Genomic DNA, 24,851 nt, shown 5'->3' with positions numbered 1-24,851 from the left:
TGTTTGTGCATATAATATTATTTATCGAGAGAGGTATTTTTCTCCGTTAATCGCGTGGAGCTGTAAGAGGGTCGAATAAAATACGCAGCGACGATAAATAAAAAACAAATTCAAATTATCTTAATTGCAATCCCAGAAATACGGTCACAAACTTAGTATACTTTCTCTTTTCGTTTTGTGTGTAATCCGTGCATAATTATGTTTTGAATTAAACGGGAATTGCGAATTTGACCCCGATTCTGGAGGACAAAGGACACAGCATAGTAGAAGTAAAAAAGAGTGCAAATAGTAACCTGCCAGTGACACGAGCATATTTTACGTGTCAATTACTGTGTCGTTGGTCATAATGGAGTGAAATTAAAACTGCATGCCGTGAACTAGGCCAAACTTTGAACTGCACTGTCATTGTGATTTTCGGACACAGATTTATGAAACTGCTGCTGTTGAGTGACTGATTAATGAAAAGCCTCTGTATTGGACCCTGTTTAAACAGCTCTAAATAAATTAGTCCGGGATACATCGCCCATTTTTGCAAGTGATTACTATCAAGCTAATTTTTCGTGAGTAGCTTTATTTTGATGAGATGCCCAATAATTTCATGAACGAAACTCTCGATTGTGGTAGCTTACAGAGGTAACAAGAATAAAATTTTTTGATTTGACGGTTCTCAAATATTTATTACGCAATTTGTAGGACAATATGTCTGTTGAATTATATAAGTATTAAATAAGTGAAAATAAAAAAATCAGCTGGTTACTAATCATTTATGATGACTTCGTTATCGATACACATTGGAAAGGGGGACTCTTTGATCAAACCATAGATTTTGTAGGACAAATATTTTTTCGAATAATTTAGATAATTATCTTGAGATTGAACAAAAAAAAAAACATTCAGTTAGTAATTAATATTTGAGAACCATCAAATCAAAATATTTTATCCTTGTTTCCTCTGGTAGCTACCACAATCGAGAGTTTCATACATGAAATTATTGGGCATCTCATCAAAATAAAGCTACTCACGAAAAATTAGCTTGATAGTAATCACTTGCAAAAATGGGCGATGTATCCCGGACTAAATTGGATGTTTCTGAACGCTTTTCGCAATATAATACCTTTGTTACTGCAGGTTGCGTATATATTAGCTTTTTGGATAATTAAAAGGGGGATTGTGTTATTTTTGTCTAGTTCTCTTCAACAAAACGTTTTGCTTTTATAATTTATGTGTATAGTTATATTTGTTAGCGCCTCGGATAGTTTCATAAGCTAAGAGTACTCCAGGGTAGAGTTTTGGTCCTTAAATAACTTGAGCATATAAGCTTTGAGCTTTGAGCATTGAGCTTTTTCCACCCTTTTGTAACTTACTGTTTACACATAATAATCGAAATGTATGCACATTATTAAAGGTCAGGTTCCCGTGTGAATACTGAGTCATAAAATGAGTCAGATTTGGCCTCAGCGATGTGTTCCAATTTATTGCCTTTGAGCCTTTTACTGGTATCGTTTCGATATTGCATTTTTATTTATTATTGGATTCCAGTTTGTTAAAAAAATTCAGATTTATTACATCCTTATGTTTACTCGAAAGTACATAGTAGATTAAGTGATAGTGATATTTAACAGGCAATTTTAAAATTGAATTAAACATAAGACGTAAGTAACTATAGCATCAGAATGGTATTGTGTAGTAGCTTTTAATATTGAATGGTTTATAGAATTTACATCAAATTTTCAAAAATGCAAAAAGCGCCAGCACTATATTGCATAACAGAACTTATCTAGTCTACTTACTACGCGAGGCAAGCATCCGAACCATTTTTCCGCTCAATATTTTCCCCATCTTTTTCATAATCCTTTAAATCTTCAATCGGAAATTTATTTCCTTTATTATCAAATACTGCGACGTGTTCCCGATATCACGATGGAGTCACGTTCCGCCATGGCCTACTTGATTTCAGCGGTTGATTGCCAACTCTGGCATTCATTTTATGTTGACTTTATCGGAGATGCAATAAACGAACTTGAGAAATTAATATTTATTGCGTTTGATTTCGGCGCTCGTTACGTGTTCCTGTTGGGAGTTTAACCGATTTTAATTAATTTTCTTTGGTGTATAGTATCGATTGTTTAAGGTACTTGAAATGTATCTTTTTGTTGTAACATTTCTTTATTTGGTTTGCTATGAATAATAAGTTTTATCTCCGTAGTAAAACAGTCCAATTATCTTAATACATATAATGATCACTTTCTGAATTGCCTATTATTTAAAATGGAAAGTTTATTTAAACACTAGATTTCCGCCCGCGGCTTCGCCCGCGTTTTCAAAGGAAAACCCGCATAGTTCCCGTTCCCGTGGGATTTCCGGGATAAAAACTATCCTATGTGTTAATCCAAGTTACCCTCTATTGTTGGGATTTGGTAATATTTTCAATAAAACTTCTTCATTACAACCGATGTATTTAATAAAAGATAAACGCATTACATTACACAGCAGTACAGCACAGAGCAACCATGAAAAGGACAGATGTCAGATAGCGCACCAAATGTCAAAACGAGAAACTTCAAACATTTACAAAGACAGTTTGTACCATAGCATTCACAGATACACATAAACTACATTATAAATTTATATACTCAACACTCCCACCTAAATTTATAAGGTAGACATAACAACTTAACTGACAACTAAATGTTTTTTTTAAACAAACATAAAATATTCTAGTTAACTTCATACATTTTTCATAAAGAACAAAAATATAACTCCTCTAATACATAAACTACAAACTGTTTTATTCTCAACTTACATACACTTTTTATTCCAAATTTTATATAAAGTTAAATATTATTCTCAACTTACATACACTTTTTATTCTAACTTTATATAAAGTTAAATACTAGACACACTTATATGAAGTTTACAAAAGTTAAACATTAGGCACATTTATATGAATTTACATAACATTAAACATTTCTCATAATCTTATCTCTAATAGAATTAATTAAATAACGTAGGATTCTTTTCACAGCTATAACATGTGAAGGACCTGGATTATTGACATACCTGCTAACAACATTTACAGCATAAGCTATGACAGGTCTAGATATTGATGATAAGAATAACAATGCTCCCACCGCTTCTCTATATGGGAAATTAATAAGTTTATCACTAACTGTATTCTTAGACAACTTTACATTTACATCAGCGGGGGTACTGCTACCCTTAGCATCTAACAAATTGAATCTATTAATTATTGTTTGAATGTATTGACTATGACTTACACTAATATAACCTTTTCCTTTATCTATTTCCATTCCAATAAAAGAATTACAGTCTAAAGTCTTAATCTCAAATGTTTGCATGAATATTTTTATTATTTCAGATAAAACAACTTTACTTTTAGCCAGTAACAAACCATCATCAACATAAAGAATTAATATTACTTTAACATCTTTAAAATATCCTACAAATACACAATTCTCAGATGGACATGGTTTAAATCCATAAAAAGATAAAAAAGAACTAAATTTTTCATTCCAACATCTCGATGATTGTTTAAGACCATATATAGATTTAACTAACTTACATACTTTTGAAGACTGTGTTTCCAAACCCTCGGGCACCTCCATGAAAATTTCCTCGGAGAGCTCACCATACAGGAAGGCCGTCTTCACATCAAATTGCTCGATATGCAGTTCATCTCTCGCAGCAATGCTCAGCAGCACCCTGATGGAATCATACCTGCTAGTAGGGGAAAAAATCTCATTATAGTCTTCGCCCTTGACTTGTGTGAACCCACGTGCACACAGTCGTGCTTTGAATCGTACTATTTCTCCATCTCTATTCTTCTTTATAGTGAACACCCATTTACAAGAAACAGGCTTCTTCTCAGTTCGATCAGTTAATATCCATGTTTTATTTTTTTTATGCAACTGAAGTTCTTCATCTATAGCTTTCTTCCATAGGTGAGAATTTGGACTATTCATTGCTTCTTCGTAAGTGTTAGGTAATTCTAATTCAGTTATATTTACTTCCAGGTTTCTATTCCGACGTGGACGTAGTGTGATGTTTCTCAGTTCTTCCTCTTCCAAACATATACTTCTTGGAGGGATATAAGTTACATCTAAATCCTCTGAGCTCTTCATACTATCATCAGTACTGCTTTCTTGAAACTCATCCTCTGGAGTAGACCTTGTAAAATGATCTTGATCTCTTTCTTGTGAAGCTGTTACTTCTACAAAACTTTGTTTTTCTTCTGGCATACTGTATTCATCGAATTTCACGTCCCGCGATATTATAATCTTTCTAGTATTTTGATCAAACATCCTGTAGTTCTCATGTTCATACCCAACTAACAACATCTTCACACTTTTCTTTGCAAGTTTCTTTCGCTTTTCTTTTGGTACATGTACATAACCAATGGACCCAAATATTCTTATGTGTTGCAAGTTAGGCTTAACTCCATGCCACAGTTCAAATGGTGTAACATTTCCTGTTTGGCTTGATGTACCTCTATTTAATAAATATATTGCACAGTTGACAGCTTCTGCCCACAAGTTTAAAGGAATGTTTTTCGCATACAACATAGTTCTTGCACTTTCCATGATTGAACGCATCTCTCTCTCTGCTCTCCCATTCTGTTCAGGGGTATAAGGGGCAGTACGTTCATGTGTTATTCCCTTATTCTCCAGATATGATGTAAATTCTTGGTTCACATATTCACACCCATTATCTGTATGTAATATGTGCAAATCATGTTGAAATTTGTTTTTCACTATTGCATTATACTTAAGAAAACATTGAAATACCTCGCTCTTATGCTTTATGAAGTAAACATGGCGGTAGCTTGTAGCTCCATCTTTGAATAAAACAAAGTACTTCATACCAGACACAGAAAGTTCTTCTATAGGGCCACAAACATCACTGTACACAATTTCACCAGGCTGTGTTGGACCTCTGGTTGATTTACAGAAAGGGCGCCTTGCTTGCTTTCCATACTGGCACGCTTCACAAATAAAATCCTGATTTCCACTCAATGTAACAGGAATTATACCATTTTTACACATATTCTGAAGTTCCTTCACATTTAAATGTCCCAATCTTTCATGCCAAACTTTTAAATCTGTTTGCACAACATTACAACTTTCTTGTTTTATTGTTTTGACATCTAACTCATATAGGTTATTTTCTGATAGATATGCCATCATAACAACAACATTATTCTTCATAATCATTGCCTTTTCATTGCTTTTCATTATCATATATCCTTTTCTTGTCGCAGCACCTTCCGAAAATAAGTTTCTTCTCAAGTCGGGTACATACAAAACATTTTCAAGTTTACACCTCTCCCATGAACCATTAACCTTTTTGTCTATCAGTACAGTTCCTTTACCACATATTTTTATATTCTGTTTGTTACCCAATTTAACAGAATTGTTCTCTTGGCACTCGTTAAACTCACAGAAGTAGTCCCGCTTGAATGTCATATGCATTGAGGCTCCACTATCAAGAATCCATGCCTCTTCATCATGTTCCTTCAGTGCAGCGCTGAAAGCCAACATATTGTTAGGTTTCTTATCATGCTTTCTCTTTGGCAGTCTGCAGTCTCTAGCGAAGTGGCCTCTTTTGTTACAATTATAGCATATGAATCTATGACTTGTTTTTTGTTGATCTTTTGAAGATTTCTGTTTATTTTCACTTCTTGATATGAAATTACTTTTTGATGTCACTAATGCTGTCTCACTCACATTTATATCATTGGCAAGGCTGGCTTCTTCATCTACTAGCCGAGAAGTGAGGTTTTGAATTGTTTGACTTCCTTCATCAAGTGACAACCATGCCTGTCTAAGTGAACGGTACGTTGATGGTAATGTACTTAGAATTTTTGTCATAATTGCTGTGTCACTGATTTTCTCACCAGTCTCCCGTAGTTTCTTTGCCAAGCTTTCTACCTTGGACACATGCTGTGCCATAGTATCGTTGCCATTATATGAATATTGATAAAATTTTTCATGAATCAACATCTTGTTGTATTCAGATTTTTGTTCATAGATAGCTTCTAATTTTGACATAACTTGTTTAGCAGTCTCGCAGTTTTCTATTAAAGATATTTGGTTTAAATCCATGGACGATGTCAGAATGAACATTGCCATGCCATCATCTTTGTCCCATTGCACTTGCGAACTGGTTTCCGTAGGTCTTGCCTTCTCGATATTCAATCCTTTTGCTCGTAATGCACATTTAACTTGAAATTTCCATTGTTTAAAATTTCTCCCATCAAACTTCTCAATTTTCATCGAGTTCGCAACCTCCATTTTAGGTTAGTTTTTACACCGGTTGTAATCTTGCTCTTTTACAGATTTCTCTTATTGAAAATATATTTTAAATATGCCTGGGCCCATAACCTGTTGGGATTTGGTAATATTTTCAATAAAACTTCTTCATTACAACCGATGTATTTAATAAAAGATAAACGCATTACATTACACAGCAGTACAGCACAGAGCAACCATGAAAAGGACAGATGTCAGATAGCGCACCAAATGTCAAAACGAGAAACTTCAAACATTTACAAAGACAGTTTGTACCATAGCATTCACAGATACACATAAACTACATTATAAATTTATATACTCAACATCTATATGTGTGCTAAATTTCATTGTAATGGGTTCAGCAGTTTTTACGTGAAAGAGTAAGAAACATCCATATTCCATACATCCATACATCCTTACAAACTTTCGCCTTTATAATATACTAGATAGATTTCAACGTATACAAATAAATGCACACAACAATACAGTTTGTTCACCATCCGTTAAATACCTTTACAAAAATGTTTAAAAACCAGCCCTTTGATAAACACAGCGCAGATTAACTATTCAGATTGTCAGTGCCAGTAAATCCTCAATTCGCCAAAAGTAACACAAAACAAAATGCGAGCAAACACGGGTAAACAGGGAAAGTGTGCCAACCGTAGCACAATGGATAAGGCTTTTATTGTGTTGGTGCTCTGGAATCTGGGGAAATGAGGGAATTGGGTTGCAGAATATGGGGAGAATAGGAGAGGTAAAAATGCGTTGGGTCACGTGTGGAAAATGGTAGGTAGGAAAAGTACAGAGTTCTTTAGCACGCAGTAGTTTAATGAATTGATAAAATATGCTTGTTGTCTCAAAAAGTATGCCTACACTAATTATGTAAAGCTGAAGAGTATGTTTAGTTGTAGCTTATAGCACTCATAGGTTCTCATAATGTGTACCACGGGAGAAGCCGGGGCGGACTGTTATTTTAATAATAGTCGCAACTGAATGTAAGTTGTAGCACATGAGTAGAAAGACGGAACAGAGACTGCTTCAAACAAACGCGAGAATCGATTGCACTACTACAAGTACGCGGGGCCATGTGTGTGTGACTCTGGCCGCTTGTCGCGTACGCAGCGATTCTGGAAAAAACCGGTTTGCGCTTGCACAGGCAGAGGACAGTCTCAGGGTTGATACGACGCACGTTGTTTGTTTTATTAGTTGCAACTTGCAAGTTTGAATATTTTAATATAAAACGTAATATTTCATTGTCAAAAATGGTTGTTTATTGTACTGTGTGTATGAATAATAGTAGAAAAACTAAAAATATATCATATTTCAACTATCTCAAGGAGTACAATAGGTGAGTAAATATTTTGATTATTACTTTTTCAAGTCAGTACCTACTTGCGTTTATTTTATTAGGTCCTTTTTTAATAAGATGAGAATTGTACACGGTGTGTTTTTACCTTTCATTATTATTACAAGTTTAGCATTTGTAAGTATGTATGTATGTATTGTAAGTGTGTACATACCTAGGTTGGGTTGTAGTAGGTAGTTTTGTTTAATTTGTCTTAACCTATTGTGACAACCCTACCAAAATAGGTAACAATTTTGCACGTTCTTAAGAAGCTTACACCTTGGCCACGGACACCGGCGGCGCGACCGACGGCGCGACCGGCGGCGCGGCAAGTCGCGCGGCGCGGTAAGCACGCCACGGGCAGTTGCGTTCGCCGCCGCGACCAGTGTAGACGAGGAGACGAGATATAGCTTTATCAAAGTTAGCTCGACGTTGTTTGGAGAGTAGCAGCTTTTTTGCTCAAGATTTAATGTTTGGAAGATATAGTGGAGTACACGAAATAAATAGAAATCGTGTTACAGACGGAGAATTCCACCAAAAATATGAAAAATATAGACATGATGAAAAATTATGTTGCGGGTGGCTAGACTTCCAAATAGCTGGTCTAGCTAGAATTTCTGCAATAAAAGATTCCGTCTCCATTTTCGCGAAAAAAAAAACAAACTATTTTAAATTAAGTTCGCTCCGGGAGTAGTCGCCGCGTCTGCCGCTCGACTCCGTGGCCTGCGCCGTAATAACTCATACATTTGTTTCGATCGCTAGTCGTGCCGCGCGATTCGCTCGGGGAAATTCGCCGGTCGTCTCGCTGGTCGCCGCTGCGCGTGGCATGCCCAGTACATTTCCATACATTTGATTCATTCGCAAGACGCGCCGCCAGTCGCGCCGCGCGAATTTTCGCTATAGCGAATTGTCCGTGGCCAGCACGTTAGTCTCTGTTCCGTCTTTCTACTCATGTGGTTGTAGTTTATTGATAGTATATGTGATGACTACTGACTGAAGAAATAAAGTTTTTGACGTGACAACGTCTTATAATTCGATAGAGCCATCTAAACATGACTCATGCGGCGTTACCTCGCTATGAGGCGTTCCATGTAAGGCTTGAAGTGCAAGCGAGAGCGCGGAACGAGCGAGAAAGAAGCACAATCGCACGTTGTCACGTTCAACTATCGTCAGTAAACCGACTTTACAGACAACCAATTTTTTTTTCTATAAGTACTCTTCTTTAAATATAGAGTACAATTCGTTTTTGATTAGCCTCGATGGGTAGATAGTTTAATTTTGTAAGGATAACAAGAGATTCATTGAAATTTAGTTTTAATGATGGACTGTGTTGTGAAGATAATAATGACTTCCCAAAACTTGAAAACAAACGATGTGTGTTTTATTCATCAATTGGATAATATTTATTTTAATCTAAGCGCTTTAGTTACAATGTAAACAAGACATTTGTATTCACATTATCTCCAACTGTTATAACATATACTTAGAATTCTAATAAATAGAAATAAAATTTATGGTGTACATAAAATCACCATATAAAACCGATTCTGCGAAGTTGTGATGTTAAAATGTAACACGCTGTATTTGTGTTACAAATATACGTATGTGAATAAAAATATGATTTGCAGTAGTAGAGTATTGACTATTTATCTATACATATAATAAATCTGTAGAAGGGTCAATTCTGTACATTGAAAATATTGAAAAAATAAATAGCAGGGGGTGTTACTGGATCGATACCAAAACCAAATATGTGATTAAAAAAATTTTTGTCTGTCTGTCTGTCTGTCTGTCTGTCTGTCTGTCTGTCTGTCTGTCTGTATGTGAAGACATCACGTGAAAACTAACGGTTCGATTTCGATGAAACTTGGTATAATTATAGCTTATTATCCTGGGCGTAAAATAGGATACTTTTTATCCTGAAAAAATACGAAGAAAAAAAATAATCTTAATTTTTCAGTTTTATCCATAGACGTTGTTCTGTAGAACAGCGAACACACGTTGGGTATTATCTATACATATAATAAATCTGTAGAAGGGTCAATTCTGTACATTGAAAATATTGAAAAAATAAATAGCAGGGGGTGTTACTGGATCGATACCAAAACCAAATATGTGATTAAAAAAATTTTTGTCTGTCTGTCTGTCTGTCTGTCTGTCTGTCTGTCTGTATGTCTGTCTGTATGTGAAGACATCACGTGAAAACTAACGGTTCGATTTCGATGAAACTTGGTATAATTATAGCTTATTATCCTGGGCGTAAAATAGGATACTTTTTATCCTGAAAAAATACGAAGAAAAAAAATAATCTTAATTTTTCAGTTTTAACCATAGACGTTGTTCTGTAGAACAGCGAACACACGTTGGGTATTATTATAGGCCTAGCCGTATTTGAGTCCAATAGATATTTATAAGATGTTATTGTCAGAGTTACTCAAAATGGAGAAATAAACCATCCACGCGAAGACCGACATCCGCGCGGACGGAGTCGCGGGCGGAAGCTAGTTTTTACTAAAAATTTCAAAACAGCTGTACACATAGAAACTTTTTAAAGAAAGAAAGATCATTTATTTTAGGGAAATAAGAACACTTACAAGTGATCTCTTCTAGACAACCAGGGCAAAAGGTAACAAGCACAAAAAACACTATTCGCGGGTCGAGATAGGAATAAAATATCTACTATCTCAAATTGTAATGCGTTAAATCCAATACTATTTTAATTTGATAAAAAATAAGCACTCAAGAATCTGTTGTTGTTTATTTAGAATGCTGTGTCGATACTATCAGGTAATTCAATCACTGAACAAAATAATAATAAAATAGTAAAAGCAAAGGAACGAAGTCCATAAAATCGGTCGTTAAAGTCAAGTAATCTTAATTCCTATAAAATAGATCTAACCCAGTTTCTTGTCACAGTAACGGTGTTTGTAGTTTAGGACATAAAAATCTGGTTCCACTTGAATATGTGATTTGAGTTGACGTGTGTGTGTGTGTGATGGGTGGCCTAAGGCCTTTTGGATTTTATATTTTATGCTAAACTTCAGTTATCTGTATAAAATGTTGAGAAGTAGGTCTGTTTTTACGTTATACTCGTATTTCATACGTATTGCGTATGTACATTGTACATATTGTATTCAGTTGAGTTTTGCTTCAGAAAAATTGATGCTAACTCTGGAAGTAAACTTAAGTAACTTTTTGTTGCGTTGTGATTCTAAAAATGGTGAATATAGTGGATACTATATGTAATATGGGATACCACCCACACAATATCTTTTATTACATGCGAACCAAAAGTAAGCTTTTATAAATGTATTTTCCCTCTTATTAAAACTGTTAGTTGCACACTACGAGGAATTGTTCAGACTCGAATTGGGTTAATTTCTTCCCTGGAAAATTCTGGAATCCGTGTAATCCGTCTACCTAACTCCGGTTGTTTTAAACTTCTTTACGTCGTGAACTAACTTTAAGTGCCACTATACTTACGTACACATTTGATCACAGTAATTAACTCAAACTCAAATATTTATTCTTGCAAGACGAAGTTAAAAGCTTTTAAATGGAGATTGCTTAATTGAAGGAGAACATGAATTATTTACTATTACAATGAGGACTGTCTGGTTACTGGTAGTCTAAAGAGTAAAGACTACCAGGACGGTAAACCGTTCTTTCACTGACGTTAAACTTAGTAAGTATAATAATACAAAAAACAACGATATAAATACCATTTTTATAGATATGTACTAAAGATTCTAAATTAGGTCCGAAAACACCATATTTTCATAAATCAGTTTCTATTCAAAGCAAAATTCAGCATTTGATTATGAATAAACACTAAAGTGGTTGATCTCTAAACACCATTTGAGCTGACATAATACATAAGTTCGTGTGAAATGGGTCGTATTCCTGAGAAATGTGTGTATTGTAATGTATTTACTATGTAGAGGATTGTCCCTGTAGCAGGTTCAGATAATTCCAATAAAAATGTAACTACTAGACTATTTAAAAATGTTTTCTATTTACGATTTTGCTTCATCATGTTTAGATATGCGTTTGATCTTTGAAATTCTGTTGTTATAACGTGAATGTTTATGCTAGGTAGGTAGATGATGGACGGATGTTTGTTACTCTGTCCAAAAATGGTTTACAGGAGAGACTTTTCTATACAGATTTTAGTATGTAGGTTACTTTGTAGCCACCACCAACGCAAGTGAAGATAGATTACCAATAATGATTTTTGAAGTGATACTTCTCTAGGCGCGTTGAGACTAAAATTTCAAGGTTAGGCCATGGCAACACTGTCACGTCATGGAGTAAGGTATCTTTGAATCTTGCCTAAGTTTCACTTTTGACTCGTGTGTTCCGCATACACGCTTATTTTTTAATAAGAAATGTGTCAGTATTAAAGAGCCAAAGATACCCAACTTTCCTGTAGAATTTTCTGTGACACGCGTGGCTTATAAAGAAGGCACACGCGTGGCTTATAACACTGCAATGATCAGGTGGGATAGCTTTCCCTGAGCTCCTGTTAAGACCAGAAAATAGAATATTGGACGCGAAGTAGGCTTAGCGTGTTTCGTTAGTTTATTTTAGAGGTTTTTGTTTTGTTTCTTTACGTTATTTTGTGTTATTTGCTTAGTGTGTCACTTGTTTCGGACTAGTCATCTTTTTTAAATTAAACTATTTGAAGAGATTGTTATTTTAACACGCTTTAATTAATATTAATTATTATAACGACATTGTAATGGAAATAGCAGTGTCTGCTCAATTTTTTTTGCTGTTTATACAGATGTTTAAATTATGATGTAATAAATAGTACATCAGTGGTATGTGCTTTTGTAATTAAAAGTTCAGATTTAAGTTTGATTTTGTTGGAAGGACGATTATGATCCGGAAGTATAAAATATACATTTGTGTCTATGAATAAGATTCAAGGGTTTAGAAATTTAAGATTTTTAACGGATTTTAAACGCGTTTTATTCATTAGTATGAGGATTCAAACACTTTACAGCGACACATTTAAAAATCTTAAAGTTTAAAATGTATAATACTCGCATAAAATCATATAGATATCGAGAGATTCGTACGTTTAAAAATGTTTCGGTAACTGTTTGTTTTTGTTTTTATATTTGTCAATATTTGATGTGAAATTGGTGTTACATTTTACAAGTGTTCATCTCGAATTTTCAAGTGCGAAGTCAATCGACGATAAATTAAATGTTACGATGAGTTTCGAGTTTCAAGTGCGATGTTATACAACGTTTGGGGCAATTCTTTTAATTATATTTATATTTATAGTATGTTAAAATTGTTTTCGTTGTTTTCAGTCACAAGTCATCATTATCACACTTATATTAGTACTTATAAAACAAATTTGCTTACCACTGTCTGTCTTTATGTGCTTATGTATGTTAAGGTCTGCTGCGTGACGGATTTTGATATCTAGTTTTATTAAAATGTACAGATTATAGCTGTTTAATGATTCCAGAGGAAAGTTCATAACCACGGCAATTCGCTTGACGGTTCCGTTTATATCAGCATCTGTTAAAATAATACAATGACTATCGTAATGTTCAGGCAAGTCATCGTTTTTTATCAAAATTACTTTCTAAGTCTACATATCTAAAATTTTCTCGGTGAAGGGTTACTTTGAACATTAAATTCTAGTGGAATCATGGTTGCGGTAGTTTTTTACTAAAGTGTCTGGATTAGTTGCAATAGCACTGAGCAATTTAATCAGTGGTGCTGGGTGCAACTAGCTCTTGCGATTCTTTTTATTTCATTACTTAGACATTCTTGGTTTTCTAATAAAGTAAGGATGTCCTTTTACAAATTAGTTTTCTTATTGACACTGCAAGGATAAATTCATCTTGAAATAAAGTTATGTATTTTTATTTTGCACTCATATCAAATATGTTAAAAATACCTGCAAAAAAGGATAATTGCAGATATAAAAACACCTTACGTCGTGTAGCGGTCGGCGAATAAAAAATATTAGAATTTGAATATCGTCCCCATCTCACTATTTATGTCGCAAGTCAGCACTGTAATGCAGTGACGCGGCCATAAACAACGTGCTTTATTGGACGGCTCCGTACATGTTCCAGCTTTGCTCTTTTTGCCACCGCGATCAGATTAACTCGAGATTCTTGTGTTTGTTACATTTAGACTGACGAGCACAATTGATGCGCAGAGACGCTTTACAGATATTTGTTTGGAGAGCTATGCAATTGGTCGATCGCTGCAGCGCTTTATGCTGACTGAATATTGAATAGCCGTTTGTTCGAGCAGTTTTATTACATTTTTATAATGCTGGTTTAATAAGAGGAGCTTTTAAATCTTGAGGTTGTGGTTACATTTCCCGATCCATTAAAATTTGCAATTCATAGATTAGAAAGTAGGTACTGTGGTACATGAAGAGTAATGTAGCTTTACGTTTATTCCGCTTACAGCGCTTATGATTTATCGTTTGTTTATGAGCGTTGAATACATCTACTTGTTATTTCTTTATCGTCTCCCCGTCACGACGTGATGGATGCCGACGTTAGCTGGTATCTGTTAAATCCGTCATATTTATATATCACCGAGGCTTGAGTATCGTAATTTGTATCTGTGCATAAACGTTGCTTATCCACTTTGCATGAGCTCCGGGCTTTTAAGTAGTGCTCGAATGTTTCATTAGATATGAGAGCGCGGGGGGTCAACTGTGATTGGCCGTTAGTAGGGTTGCGCGTGTGGTTAATTGGTCTAGTCAGTTGAATGTTCTGAAATTGTTTCTAAGGATGTATAGACAATCCAAAGCTACTTTAATAGCTTGCTAGCTACTTATTTTTCAATTGAGTTGTTACATGAAAATAGTCTCAGGTAAAGCTTTATAAGACTGATGTTTTATTATGATGATTTGAAAGAAAAATTAAAATTCACATCAGATAAGATATCCACAGTGCAACGAAATACTAATTCAATATCTACTAGATTATTCATGATATAAACGATACTCCCACTATAATACGCATACGACGCAACTTTAAAATTTCACAATAAAAAGTTTAAAGTGACAGCCCTAACAAACAAGACGCCGGGCGACCCAGCGCGCAGCCTCCGCTGTATCGAGCGGCCGCACCCCACGTGCTTCATTCACCACGTGGGAGCATAGTGGCTATCGGATAGTACGATGCACTATCGATTGGCTTGCAGCTGTGAGATTTGTCATTGAAAGTTAGGTGATGTTTGCGGTACAGGGAAATAGACGTAGGTAGACATAGAGGTACTCAAAGGTAAATGTGAGGCTCTTTACCTACGCGTATTGCGTTTATCAAAGAATGTATGGTTAGATATTTTTCAGATTTTAGATGTAATAAATTTATAACAAGAGAATTTCAAAAAGCTCAAAAGTGCACATAATATGTACCTATTAGGCAAAAAGCTCAAAGGATGTATTTGTTGGGAGATTTAATATATTATTGGAATCTTGGCTATTTTAGTAGGGAGTAGGTGGCTTATTCTTCTCTAAGTTGTCTGTGTCGCTCGACAAGCGTTCCACTTTAGGGATTAAGAAGCCGTGGAGATTTCCAGGATAGCGAAAACATTATAAAAACTTCGCTCTTGTTGGCTTAAGTGCTGTAATTCTGCTTTAATAAGATGAGGAATTCTGATAAATGAGTCCCACTTTTGATGTCATAATTTCGTTTTCAGAATCATTATTCAGATCACTTCACTTTAGATCTCTTTTGACTCGATATTATCTCCGCATTGAAAACAACTGTTACGTGATTTGGAGCTATACGAGGAAATTATGAAATAGGCTTCGTTCGCTTTTTAATTGCGTACTATTGTAGAAATTAGGTCATGCAAAACAGCCTGAATTAATTCCTATCGATCATATTTCCACTACGAATAATTTGAATGGTATTGTATGAATTCTTTGTATATAATTATTTCTGCATAGTCGTGTCCGCGTTTAACTATGATAGCTTAAATTGTTTGCATTCTCTTTCTTTATGTCGAAACATACATAAGCAACTCATATACTTTTTAAGTAATCCACAGTCAGTTTGTACGCGTACAATCAGAATGCTTTTGACGCCTCGTAATTTATGTTCTAGTATGGCGGAAAAGGATAAAATAATCTCCATTTTGACTGCCACACACCCAGGATTGGCCATTTAATTTACCACACACGCTTGGTCTATTTGGTGGCCAAATTGTTCCACATCTTAATCCCTTAATTCTATTCAGCACTCGACGCTTACGATTTACGTGTAGCTGCACATTTTAACGTTCATAAATTTAAGCCATGTTTGACATAGTTCCTTTGCCGGAGTACGCATGCGTCGGACAGGAAAACCCGTGAGCTATTAATGCTGAAATATAGTACTGTTTTAATTAAAGACGGGCTTGGTTTTAACGTCGTTTGTATGTTTCGTTTTGGTTGTTTGGGATCGGTTTGAATTTATGTGGAATGTATAGTTTTAGATATTGTAAACTTAAGTTGGGAGTTTAACATGATGTTTAGTTTTATTATAAACAGCTTATAAGAATCACGTTCAAAACTTTTGAATGTATGCTTCTACGAGTATTGTTCTCATCCTTATTTAGTGATTTGGTTTAACCTAATGCACATGAAATAGGTACTATTTATCTTATTCTCATAAATTAGCTCAATTACATGAATTATGACATAATACAAGTAAGAAACAGATAACCCCATTTAAAGAATTGAACATATTGAGGTAAAATATAGAATGAAAAATTGTATGGAAAATGACTGGCGCGCGATAACGTAAAGTACGTGAGCTAAGCCGGGGGCGGAAGGCTAGTTCCTTCCATAAAAGATTATGGCAGGCTAACTATACGCACTGGGAATATATCGGGAAACTTAAGCGAGTTAAAATTTATTTTACTCTCAAAGTAAATACTGTTAACATTGACGCTCAAATCTTAATCTTAATATGTACTATTATAAAGGCGAAAGTTTGTATGGATGTATGGATGTATGGATGTATGGATGTTTGTTACTCTTTCACGTAAAAACTACTGAACCGATTACAATGAAATTTAGCACACATATAGAGGGTAACTTGGATTAACACATAAGATAGGTTTTATCCCGGAAATCCCACGGGAACGGGAACTATGCGGGTTTTCCTTTGAAAACGCGGGCGAAGCCGCGGGCGGAAATCTAGTATTTCAATAAAGTTTAATTAATACTAGCTTTAACGTTTTCATCCGAAATCGGCTCAAGGCCAGGTTATCGGATAGGGGAGATATTCTAGAATAATTGGACGTCTAGTATGCAGATTATTCAATTAGCCAAGTGTGCCCGTTTGATTGGGCGCATCCTCAGGAGGATTTGGATTTGTTTCACGCAATGTTCCCGCGTGAACCGGTTGAGAATCTGGTCTTATATAGGACTGAGGGTTCGGAGGAAGTCCTGTTCCCGGTTCCCTAATGCCTGCTAAATGCTATAGGCTGCTAAGCGGTGTGCGCTTGTGCGTACTGTTTTTGTATATTAAGTTTTCAGGGTTTTTGGTTGGCATGTTCCAATTTGAGAAATAGAAGAACTTATACTAGTTCTTCACAGCTGATTTGCTGATCGATTCATGATGTTTGACTATCTTATTATTTATTAAGAAGGAAGGTGATTAGTGTCTTGACCAATGGTTTTTTATTCGATTAGAAGCTGGATTATACCCAGTACCTCCTGGTTGTAACTTGTAACACGCACGTACCACTTCCCAAGACAACATAATTTATACACCTGTATAATAGACATGAACATTGAACACACCTCGCACACCAGTTAATATTTTAGTAGGATAAATTGAAAAGGCGTTCCATTTTCACATGTGCACGTTGAAATGTACAGTCGAGTAATTAAATATAAAAATATGAATACAAGCGGGCGGGCCGGCGACGCGTCGTGCCGGAAAAATTGATATCGAAATAAATGGAAGCGAATTAAAATGGCGGTGCACTCGTGGGATTCTTCATAACGTACATTTGAGTGAATGGGAAGTCACATAATGTAAATTATATTGGGTTATCAGTGTGCGAATTTTGTGGAGTAGGTAGATATGTGGTTTTGCTGATAGCTGCGTTTGGTTTGTTGCTGATAGCTAGTAGCCCTCCGTCTCGTCTTCATATGATAGTTATAGGTAATTATAGGACGAGGAATCAAGTGAAAATGTGATCTCTATCATAAAAGCATATTTACCAAACTTATGAACACTATTCGAGACTACGACGATTTCCACATTCTTGGTATCTGCATCTCATAAAATTCTATTTTAATATCTTTATTTCTTGACTACTTGTTACTTTAATGGTACGGTGCATATCCAAACAATCATTTGCAGGATATCAGAGATAACCAATAGTCTAAAATCGCGAAAAGAATAGAGCAATTCCGTACGAAGAAAATAAAGGATCATAATATTAAAGAGCGCACCAACATTGGACCCATAAATGATTATCAAGTACAGTAACAAATCCATTGTCACCAGAAGCGTGTCAACACCAAACGGGTGACAATAGCGGCAGGACGTGTAACAAAACATTTGACAAGCTATTGTGGTCAATTCAAATGTTTGTATGACTTGATGATTTGGATCTAGCCGCTATACCTAATAGAGTGCTGTAGCGTTTACCTAATTAGGTGGAAGTTTTAATGGGTCAGAAGGTTTTCTTCCTTTGGAAAGCTTTGAAATGGAATATGTGATACTAGCTGCGACCCGCGGTTTCACCAAATCCTAATGAAATATCAGAATATAAATAATCATAAATTACTCCTTATTACATAGTCGGTCCGGTCATTCCAGAGATAGGCCGGAACAAATAGACAGACAGACAAAAATGATTCACGGATAAAAAATTGTTTTGATTCTATTGATGGTTTTAACTTTTAAAATTCTCCTATGTAAATTGTTATGCATACAGACGAATAAACAAAACAACTATAATTGAAAACACGCAGCGTAGTTCGTAGTGAATAATATAATCCTTTTAAGGTACAAGATAAACTTGTGTTGTTTATATTTCAATGTTCACTGCCCGCATAATAATACCATCGCCCCAAAAACAAAATATAAGGTTGTTTGCACAAAGTATTGATGTCGTTATTTTATAAAGGGACCACCCGCAGACAAATAGAAGTTATTTAACCTACTTCGAGGTTATATGAGAAAAAGGCGAAAATAATTTTATAGTCTGGAGATTATAGACACATTGACTTTGCTTTAGGAATCCGGAAGAGTATTATGCTGAGTGCACATTATACCAGAGTGAAGAAGTTCGATGAATATTCATGCACTTGATGTGTACAATCTTTATTTTAAAACTCCTTAAGCGTTGTATGCTTTAATTTAAAATATAACACACCGTTATGAATAATAAGTAATTTTTGTGAACAAATTATTTCAAACATCTGTAACGCATTATTAGGTTCAGAGCTAGACATCTACGAAACTATATTTTATACTAGGTTTCCGCCCGCGGCTTTGCCCGCGCAGTCAAAGAAAAACCCGCATAGTTCCCGTTCCCGTGGGATATCCGGGATTGCGTCATTTTCCCGGGATAAAAAGTAGCCTATGTCCTTTCTCGGGTATCAAAATATCTCCATACCAAATTTCATGAAAATTGGTTCAGTAGTTTAGGCGTGATTGAGTTACTTTCGCATTTATAATATTAGTATGGATTTGTTGTTGCAGTAATAATACAGGCTTAAATACGTTCCCTATAGTGTTCTCAAATTGAATACACTGTCATTGGAACCATCCTTATTTCGCACCAAAAAAATACTTGTTATAGCTTTTAAATTCTAGAATGAAGCATTTAAGTTCGAATATCGAATTATCCTATATTATAAGTTCGTCTAGTCCATAATCTGCGCGCAGCATTAGATGATTCATAAATACCGACTTATCTGTTCCAGATCAAAGAGTCGAGAACAGATGATCGTTTGTTTTTATAACCTCTCGATTTTATATTCGAACGGGTTATTATCGATTCTATATTCGATATGCAGATATAATCGATTTAGATATAATGCAATTTAGTTGTGAAGTACTAGTGGATGGAAATATATTCATTTTGTATTTGTTTAGGTACCGTTATTTTATATTGGTAATTACTAATTACATTACATGAACAAATGAATTTTAAATATGGCTTGTATATCTATATGTCCTACTATTATATTATGTAGTAATCCATACTAATATTATAAATGCGAAAGTAACTCTGTCTGTCTGTCTGTTACTCAATCACGACTAAACTACTGAACCAATTTGCATGAAATTTGGTATAGAGATATTTTGATACCCGAGAAAGGACATAGGCTACTTTTTATTGCGAAATATGTACCACGGGCGCAGCCGGGGCGGACCGCTAGTATCAAATACAGTGTAAACTCTATATAACGACACTCCATTTAACGTCAAACTCCGTATAACGTCAAGATTTCTCGACTTTGGTTAGTTTATATTGTTGTCTATACAATAATACACTCCATATAGCATCACGCTCACTCTAATTAACGACCACAATAAGACATTACAACTAGGAACTAGGACTAGGAAGTACTGACTAAGTTGCCGAAATCAATGAAAATGTAGTTGTTTACATTCTTTTTTACTGACATACCGAAGATTCTCAGAAATGCAGTCGTAGAAAAATAAAGAAAAAATTCTGCATGCTGAAGAAGATGGACGATCTGCCAAAAACTTGAAGAAACCTCAATATGAAGACCTTGATCAAGCGATAATAAAGAGAAAATAATATTCCTGTCTCAGGACCAATCATGCAATTTTCCCTTTCTCTCTATTTAACGACCACTCTCTATAACGTCGAAAAATGCACGGTCCCTTAAGTGACGTTATATAGAGTTTACACTGTATGTAGAAACTAGATGGTACGTTAAGAAGTTTGATACTAAATTAGGTATGTCACCATGGAACTGATGAAACGATTTTCATATGAGCATTGGAAATTTTCAAAAGAAATTCAGTTTATTATTTATTATAAATGATTTATTTTATCATTCATATCAAAACAGAAATTACAATGATAATTAGCCTTAAAAAGTAATAATCATACGAATCTGGTTAATAAGTGCAGTGACCCAAACCTTATTTACAAGAAGCAAACCTCTTTTTGTACAACTTTCGGTAAGTGTAACGTAAACAAAAACAAACATCATTATTCAGTATTTACACGTGCGTATTACATAAATGGAGTTGTGATTATTCAAAATGGCGAATTGTGTCCATTAGGCGGGTCCACACAGAGCGAGGAGCCTCGCGAAGCAATTTTCCATGGCTAGGCAGAAGAAAGCGAGTGTGTTTCTTCGGCAATGTCCATACTGATCGAGCTACTTCGTGTAGCAATGGCTTCACGAGGATGCTCGCTCTGTGTGGACTCGCCTAAGGGTACTTTTCGACCAGAGATGTGCGAGGTTGCGTAGCGCGGGATATGTTTGTACAAACCAATCATACCATCATTTAGCGTTTGAAACGATACTATTTTCCTCGTTCGAGTAAAGGATGATTAAACGGCACGGTGTAGCGTGGTGAGCAGATCTGCACAGCAATTGCTTCGCGAGGCTGCTCGTTCTGTGTGAACCTGCCTAATGAATAATGGGAACTAGTATGTTTAACGATGCAAAAACGCGTTTAAACGGTTATAATATGTTGCGGAATGAAGGGTATTTGGGCGAAATAAGGATAGGTGTTTTTGTTAATGTTATTAATTGATGTCATGAACAGGGTGTTTTTGTGCTCAAATAGGGGACATTTTAGTTTTGTCTGGTAAACTGTCTTATTTTTTAGGGGCCGATAAGAACTAATTATGGAAATCCATAAAACCGTTCATAGCTAGACCGACCGGCGACCACGCGAATTTCCATACATATGACAAGCGCGACTGACGTACGCACTGATGGTCGGTGAAGCTCTGCAACCGGCCTTAATCAAACGAGTTTAGGATTCACGTATCAACATAGAAATTGATTACGTGCTTTCTATGTCTAGGAATAGAGAACGGGTTGCACCGGTGTGAGTCAGTGATGATCGCACCTAGATTCTAGGTACAGATTCTAGGCTAGGAATTGTAAGCTGGTTTTGTGTGGGTGTTTATTGAATTAGGTTTTTATAGATTTAGACGACTGATTGTAATTTGTAAGATTTATTACTTGTACCAATATTAAATATAGATATTAAATAGTAAGGAATAGCGATGATCTGGGACCTAAAGATACTAGGCTAGTAATTTTAAGTATTGGATTAATTTTTTATGGATTTAGACGGCTTTCGATGGTTATGGATCATAAAATTCGATCAGACTTTAATAATCATAGTTCGTTACAAGTGAAAAAAAAATATGTGTGTGTGTTTTGATAAAAAATTGAGATTAAATTGAGAAAACACATAATATAAACAGTAGTTATATATTTGTTGTCAATACTTTTTTTGTTATTATGTACCTACACAATTTCAATTAAATACTTGTTTTCAATTCCCTATTTATTCTTAATAGTTAACAGTGAGGTAATCTTCCATCTTCCATAATAAATATTGTTACAGATGTTTTTCACAACGATCCACTTAACGACCATTGAATTGTTACAGATGCGTTCCCGATAGAGATATGACTCCAGCTGCGTAACGGGTTATGGCGTAAAGCGCGGGAAGTGACATTTTTCCGGTAAGTTAAAAAAAAAATTGACGTTTGGTGCACAGATAATGTAGACTTATTATTGTAGACTTATTATTATCGGTGTGTAGATTAAAAAGTAAGGTGACGTGTGTGTTTTTAGACTTACTAGCAAATAATTATAATTTGGGTGGAATCATAAAAAAAGAAGAAGAAGAAGTAATTCTAAACGAAATATTAAATGAACAACAATTTTAAAATATAGCTTATTTATAACAGAACCACCTTTCAGTATAATATTACATGCATGATACCTATTAAAAACACTTTAAATTCTAGAATTGCATATAGTTAACTAAAATTTTACTTAGGTAGATTGCTTTTGTTGTAAAATATTATTCTTTATGACTGTATCAATAGGAATTCAAGTTACATTTTTCTCATATGTGCACAATGTGTGACAAGTTAAGGCATATGTTGCGACGAATATTTGCGTATAAATTAAATGTTATTTTGTTGCTTGCAAATAAGACGTTATTTGCAATAGTAACCAATGATTTGAAATATGTATTTGTTGGTTCATAACTTAGATTACAAAATAAAAGGGTTCATAATCTTAATTTGATCATTTTAATTTATGTGGTTTGAAACTTTTATCCAAGTCTTAAATTATTGAATATGAGATTCAATTGATTTTCAATAGTTTTGTCTCTTATTCCTATAATAACAGGGACGAAATCATCCGCTATACAGAGATGTATTGTGATAGCAAAGGTTCGTATAATTGAGATGAAATTGTTGTGCATCTTCTAACTTATTCCTATAAAAAAAGGGATGAAATCTAACAGAAGTGAGATAAGCAGAGATTTGAATACCCTCAGGTGTGAGCTTGAACAGCTGGCATGGGCGCGTCGGGCGGGTCGGACGAGTTCGTGCCGCCGCGGCTGTCGCGGCTGCTGCACGCGCTGCCGCACATCAACGTCACGCTGCACCGCGTCAACGACACCTTCGCGCCCAACTCGCCGATATACCTTGAGGTGAGTGTGTACATTAAAAAAAAAAATATCTTTTATCTGTTGTCTCTTGAAAATATCACTCTAGTAGTAAATAACATCATATCATAGCGAAACTTTCAAACTTCACCCACGACTGATAATGTATAGGAACAGACTTTGATCATCATCAGTTGCTTGAAGGATACGTTTAAAAGACACATTGAAAAATATACCTTGAGAATTGAAACAGCACAAGGGAATATGAGCTGAACTTTTTTTCAGATCTGACTGCTTAGAAAATCGTACAATGCATTTAAATCACCTTGCTTATGCATGTTTATGGGGTATAATAACCTGGTATCTATCTCTTAAATGGCTATAGGCCATTAGGGACATTGAAATTATGTAAAATGATACGTAAAACTCATACTCATCGATATTTAAATAAGGTGGATGGATAAAAGAAAAGATACAATGTCATATACAAGAGGTCCTTCGAGATCGTACCTAAAGGTTAAGTATTCAATGTCACGAGGCGCATAATCGCCTTGATGTCCCTCATTACCAATACGTTAACCTAAATCACCAAGTTATATAACTTTAATAATAACTAGCAGTCCGCCCCGGCTTCGCCCGTGGTACATATTTAAGTTTTCTCTACATAAGAACCATCCTCGTACTTCAAGGAATATAATAAAAAAAGAATTATCGAAATCGGTTCAGCCGTTCTCGAGTTATGCGCTTACCAACACATTTTGCGATTCATTTTTATATATAAGAAGATAAAAGATAGGCTCGTCGAAGTATAAGTTCCCCAAAAGTGACTCATATTATTGTTACACTCACAAAAAATTACATTTGTTAGTCAATTAGTGGAGAGAGTGGTTTTACCAAGATACAGGTTTGATCCGTAGTATGATTCACTAGGATGAGAATTTAGAGATTTCCGGGTAATGGTATGGTGTAGAAAAGTTGGTATAAGAAACAGTTACAATCACTTCAATTAAAGTTGTTATTTAATTCAAAAATAGTATAGGTATACAAGGCCACATCGTCGTAGTAAGAACTACAAAATATATGTCCTAATTTCTTGTAACATAGGTTTTATTTTACAAAAAAAAGCCTATATTAAAATCATATTAACCCAGATGTTCTGGGAAGCTGGCCCAGTTCAACAACTGCTGACACGATGCGAATTTTCATCATGGCCGAGTGTTAGCATTGAATAGCATTAAAATAATAGACTACGTGTCCATGATTAAATGGTTGAGCTTTTATGAATAGCAGGAAGTTAATACAAAACGTAATTCAGAGCACGTTACTAGCTATGAACATCTATATAAAGAAGAATAGTATAAATAGGTACATTTTATATGCATATAATTCAAGAAAATCGATCAGTGAAACAAATGTATAATGCATCTGCCCCTTACCACGGGACTTCACTTATATAGGATTGTACATTTTATATCTATTGTAATTATTATTCTAACTTTATTAAGCTTCTTAAAAAAGGTTTTATTCAATCAATTAATTATATGGTATTTCCTTGTA

At 35.0% G+C, this 24,851-nt stretch overlaps 1 protein-coding gene across 1 annotated transcript in view; it reads left to right on the top strand.

The window, feature by feature from the left end:
- The window catches only part of tty (tweety), an 86,186-nt gene that overhangs the window by 32,403 nt on the left and 28,932 nt on the right, over window positions 1–24,851 (top strand). Inside the window, exons 3-4 of the mRNA XM_090104956.1 lie at window positions 22,278–22,353; window positions 23,184–23,339. Coding sequence (XP_089961082.1) covers window positions 23,205–23,339 — 135 coding nt within the window. The 5' untranslated portion in view covers window positions 22,278–22,353; window positions 23,184–23,204. The remainder of the gene's footprint in view (window positions 1–22,277; window positions 22,354–23,183; window positions 23,340–24,851) is intronic.

Source organism: Colias eurytheme, chromosome 8 (assembly GCF_061535395.1).
Source record: "Colias eurytheme isolate Ceu_HAF_F1 chromosome 8, ilColEury1 Martin Lab GWU primary, whole genome shotgun sequence".
Taxonomy (NCBI): Eukaryota; Metazoa; Arthropoda; class Insecta; order Lepidoptera; family Pieridae; genus Colias; species Colias eurytheme.
The sequence above is the reverse complement of the archived record's forward strand: the minus strand, read 5'-3'. Positions and strand labels throughout refer to the sequence as shown.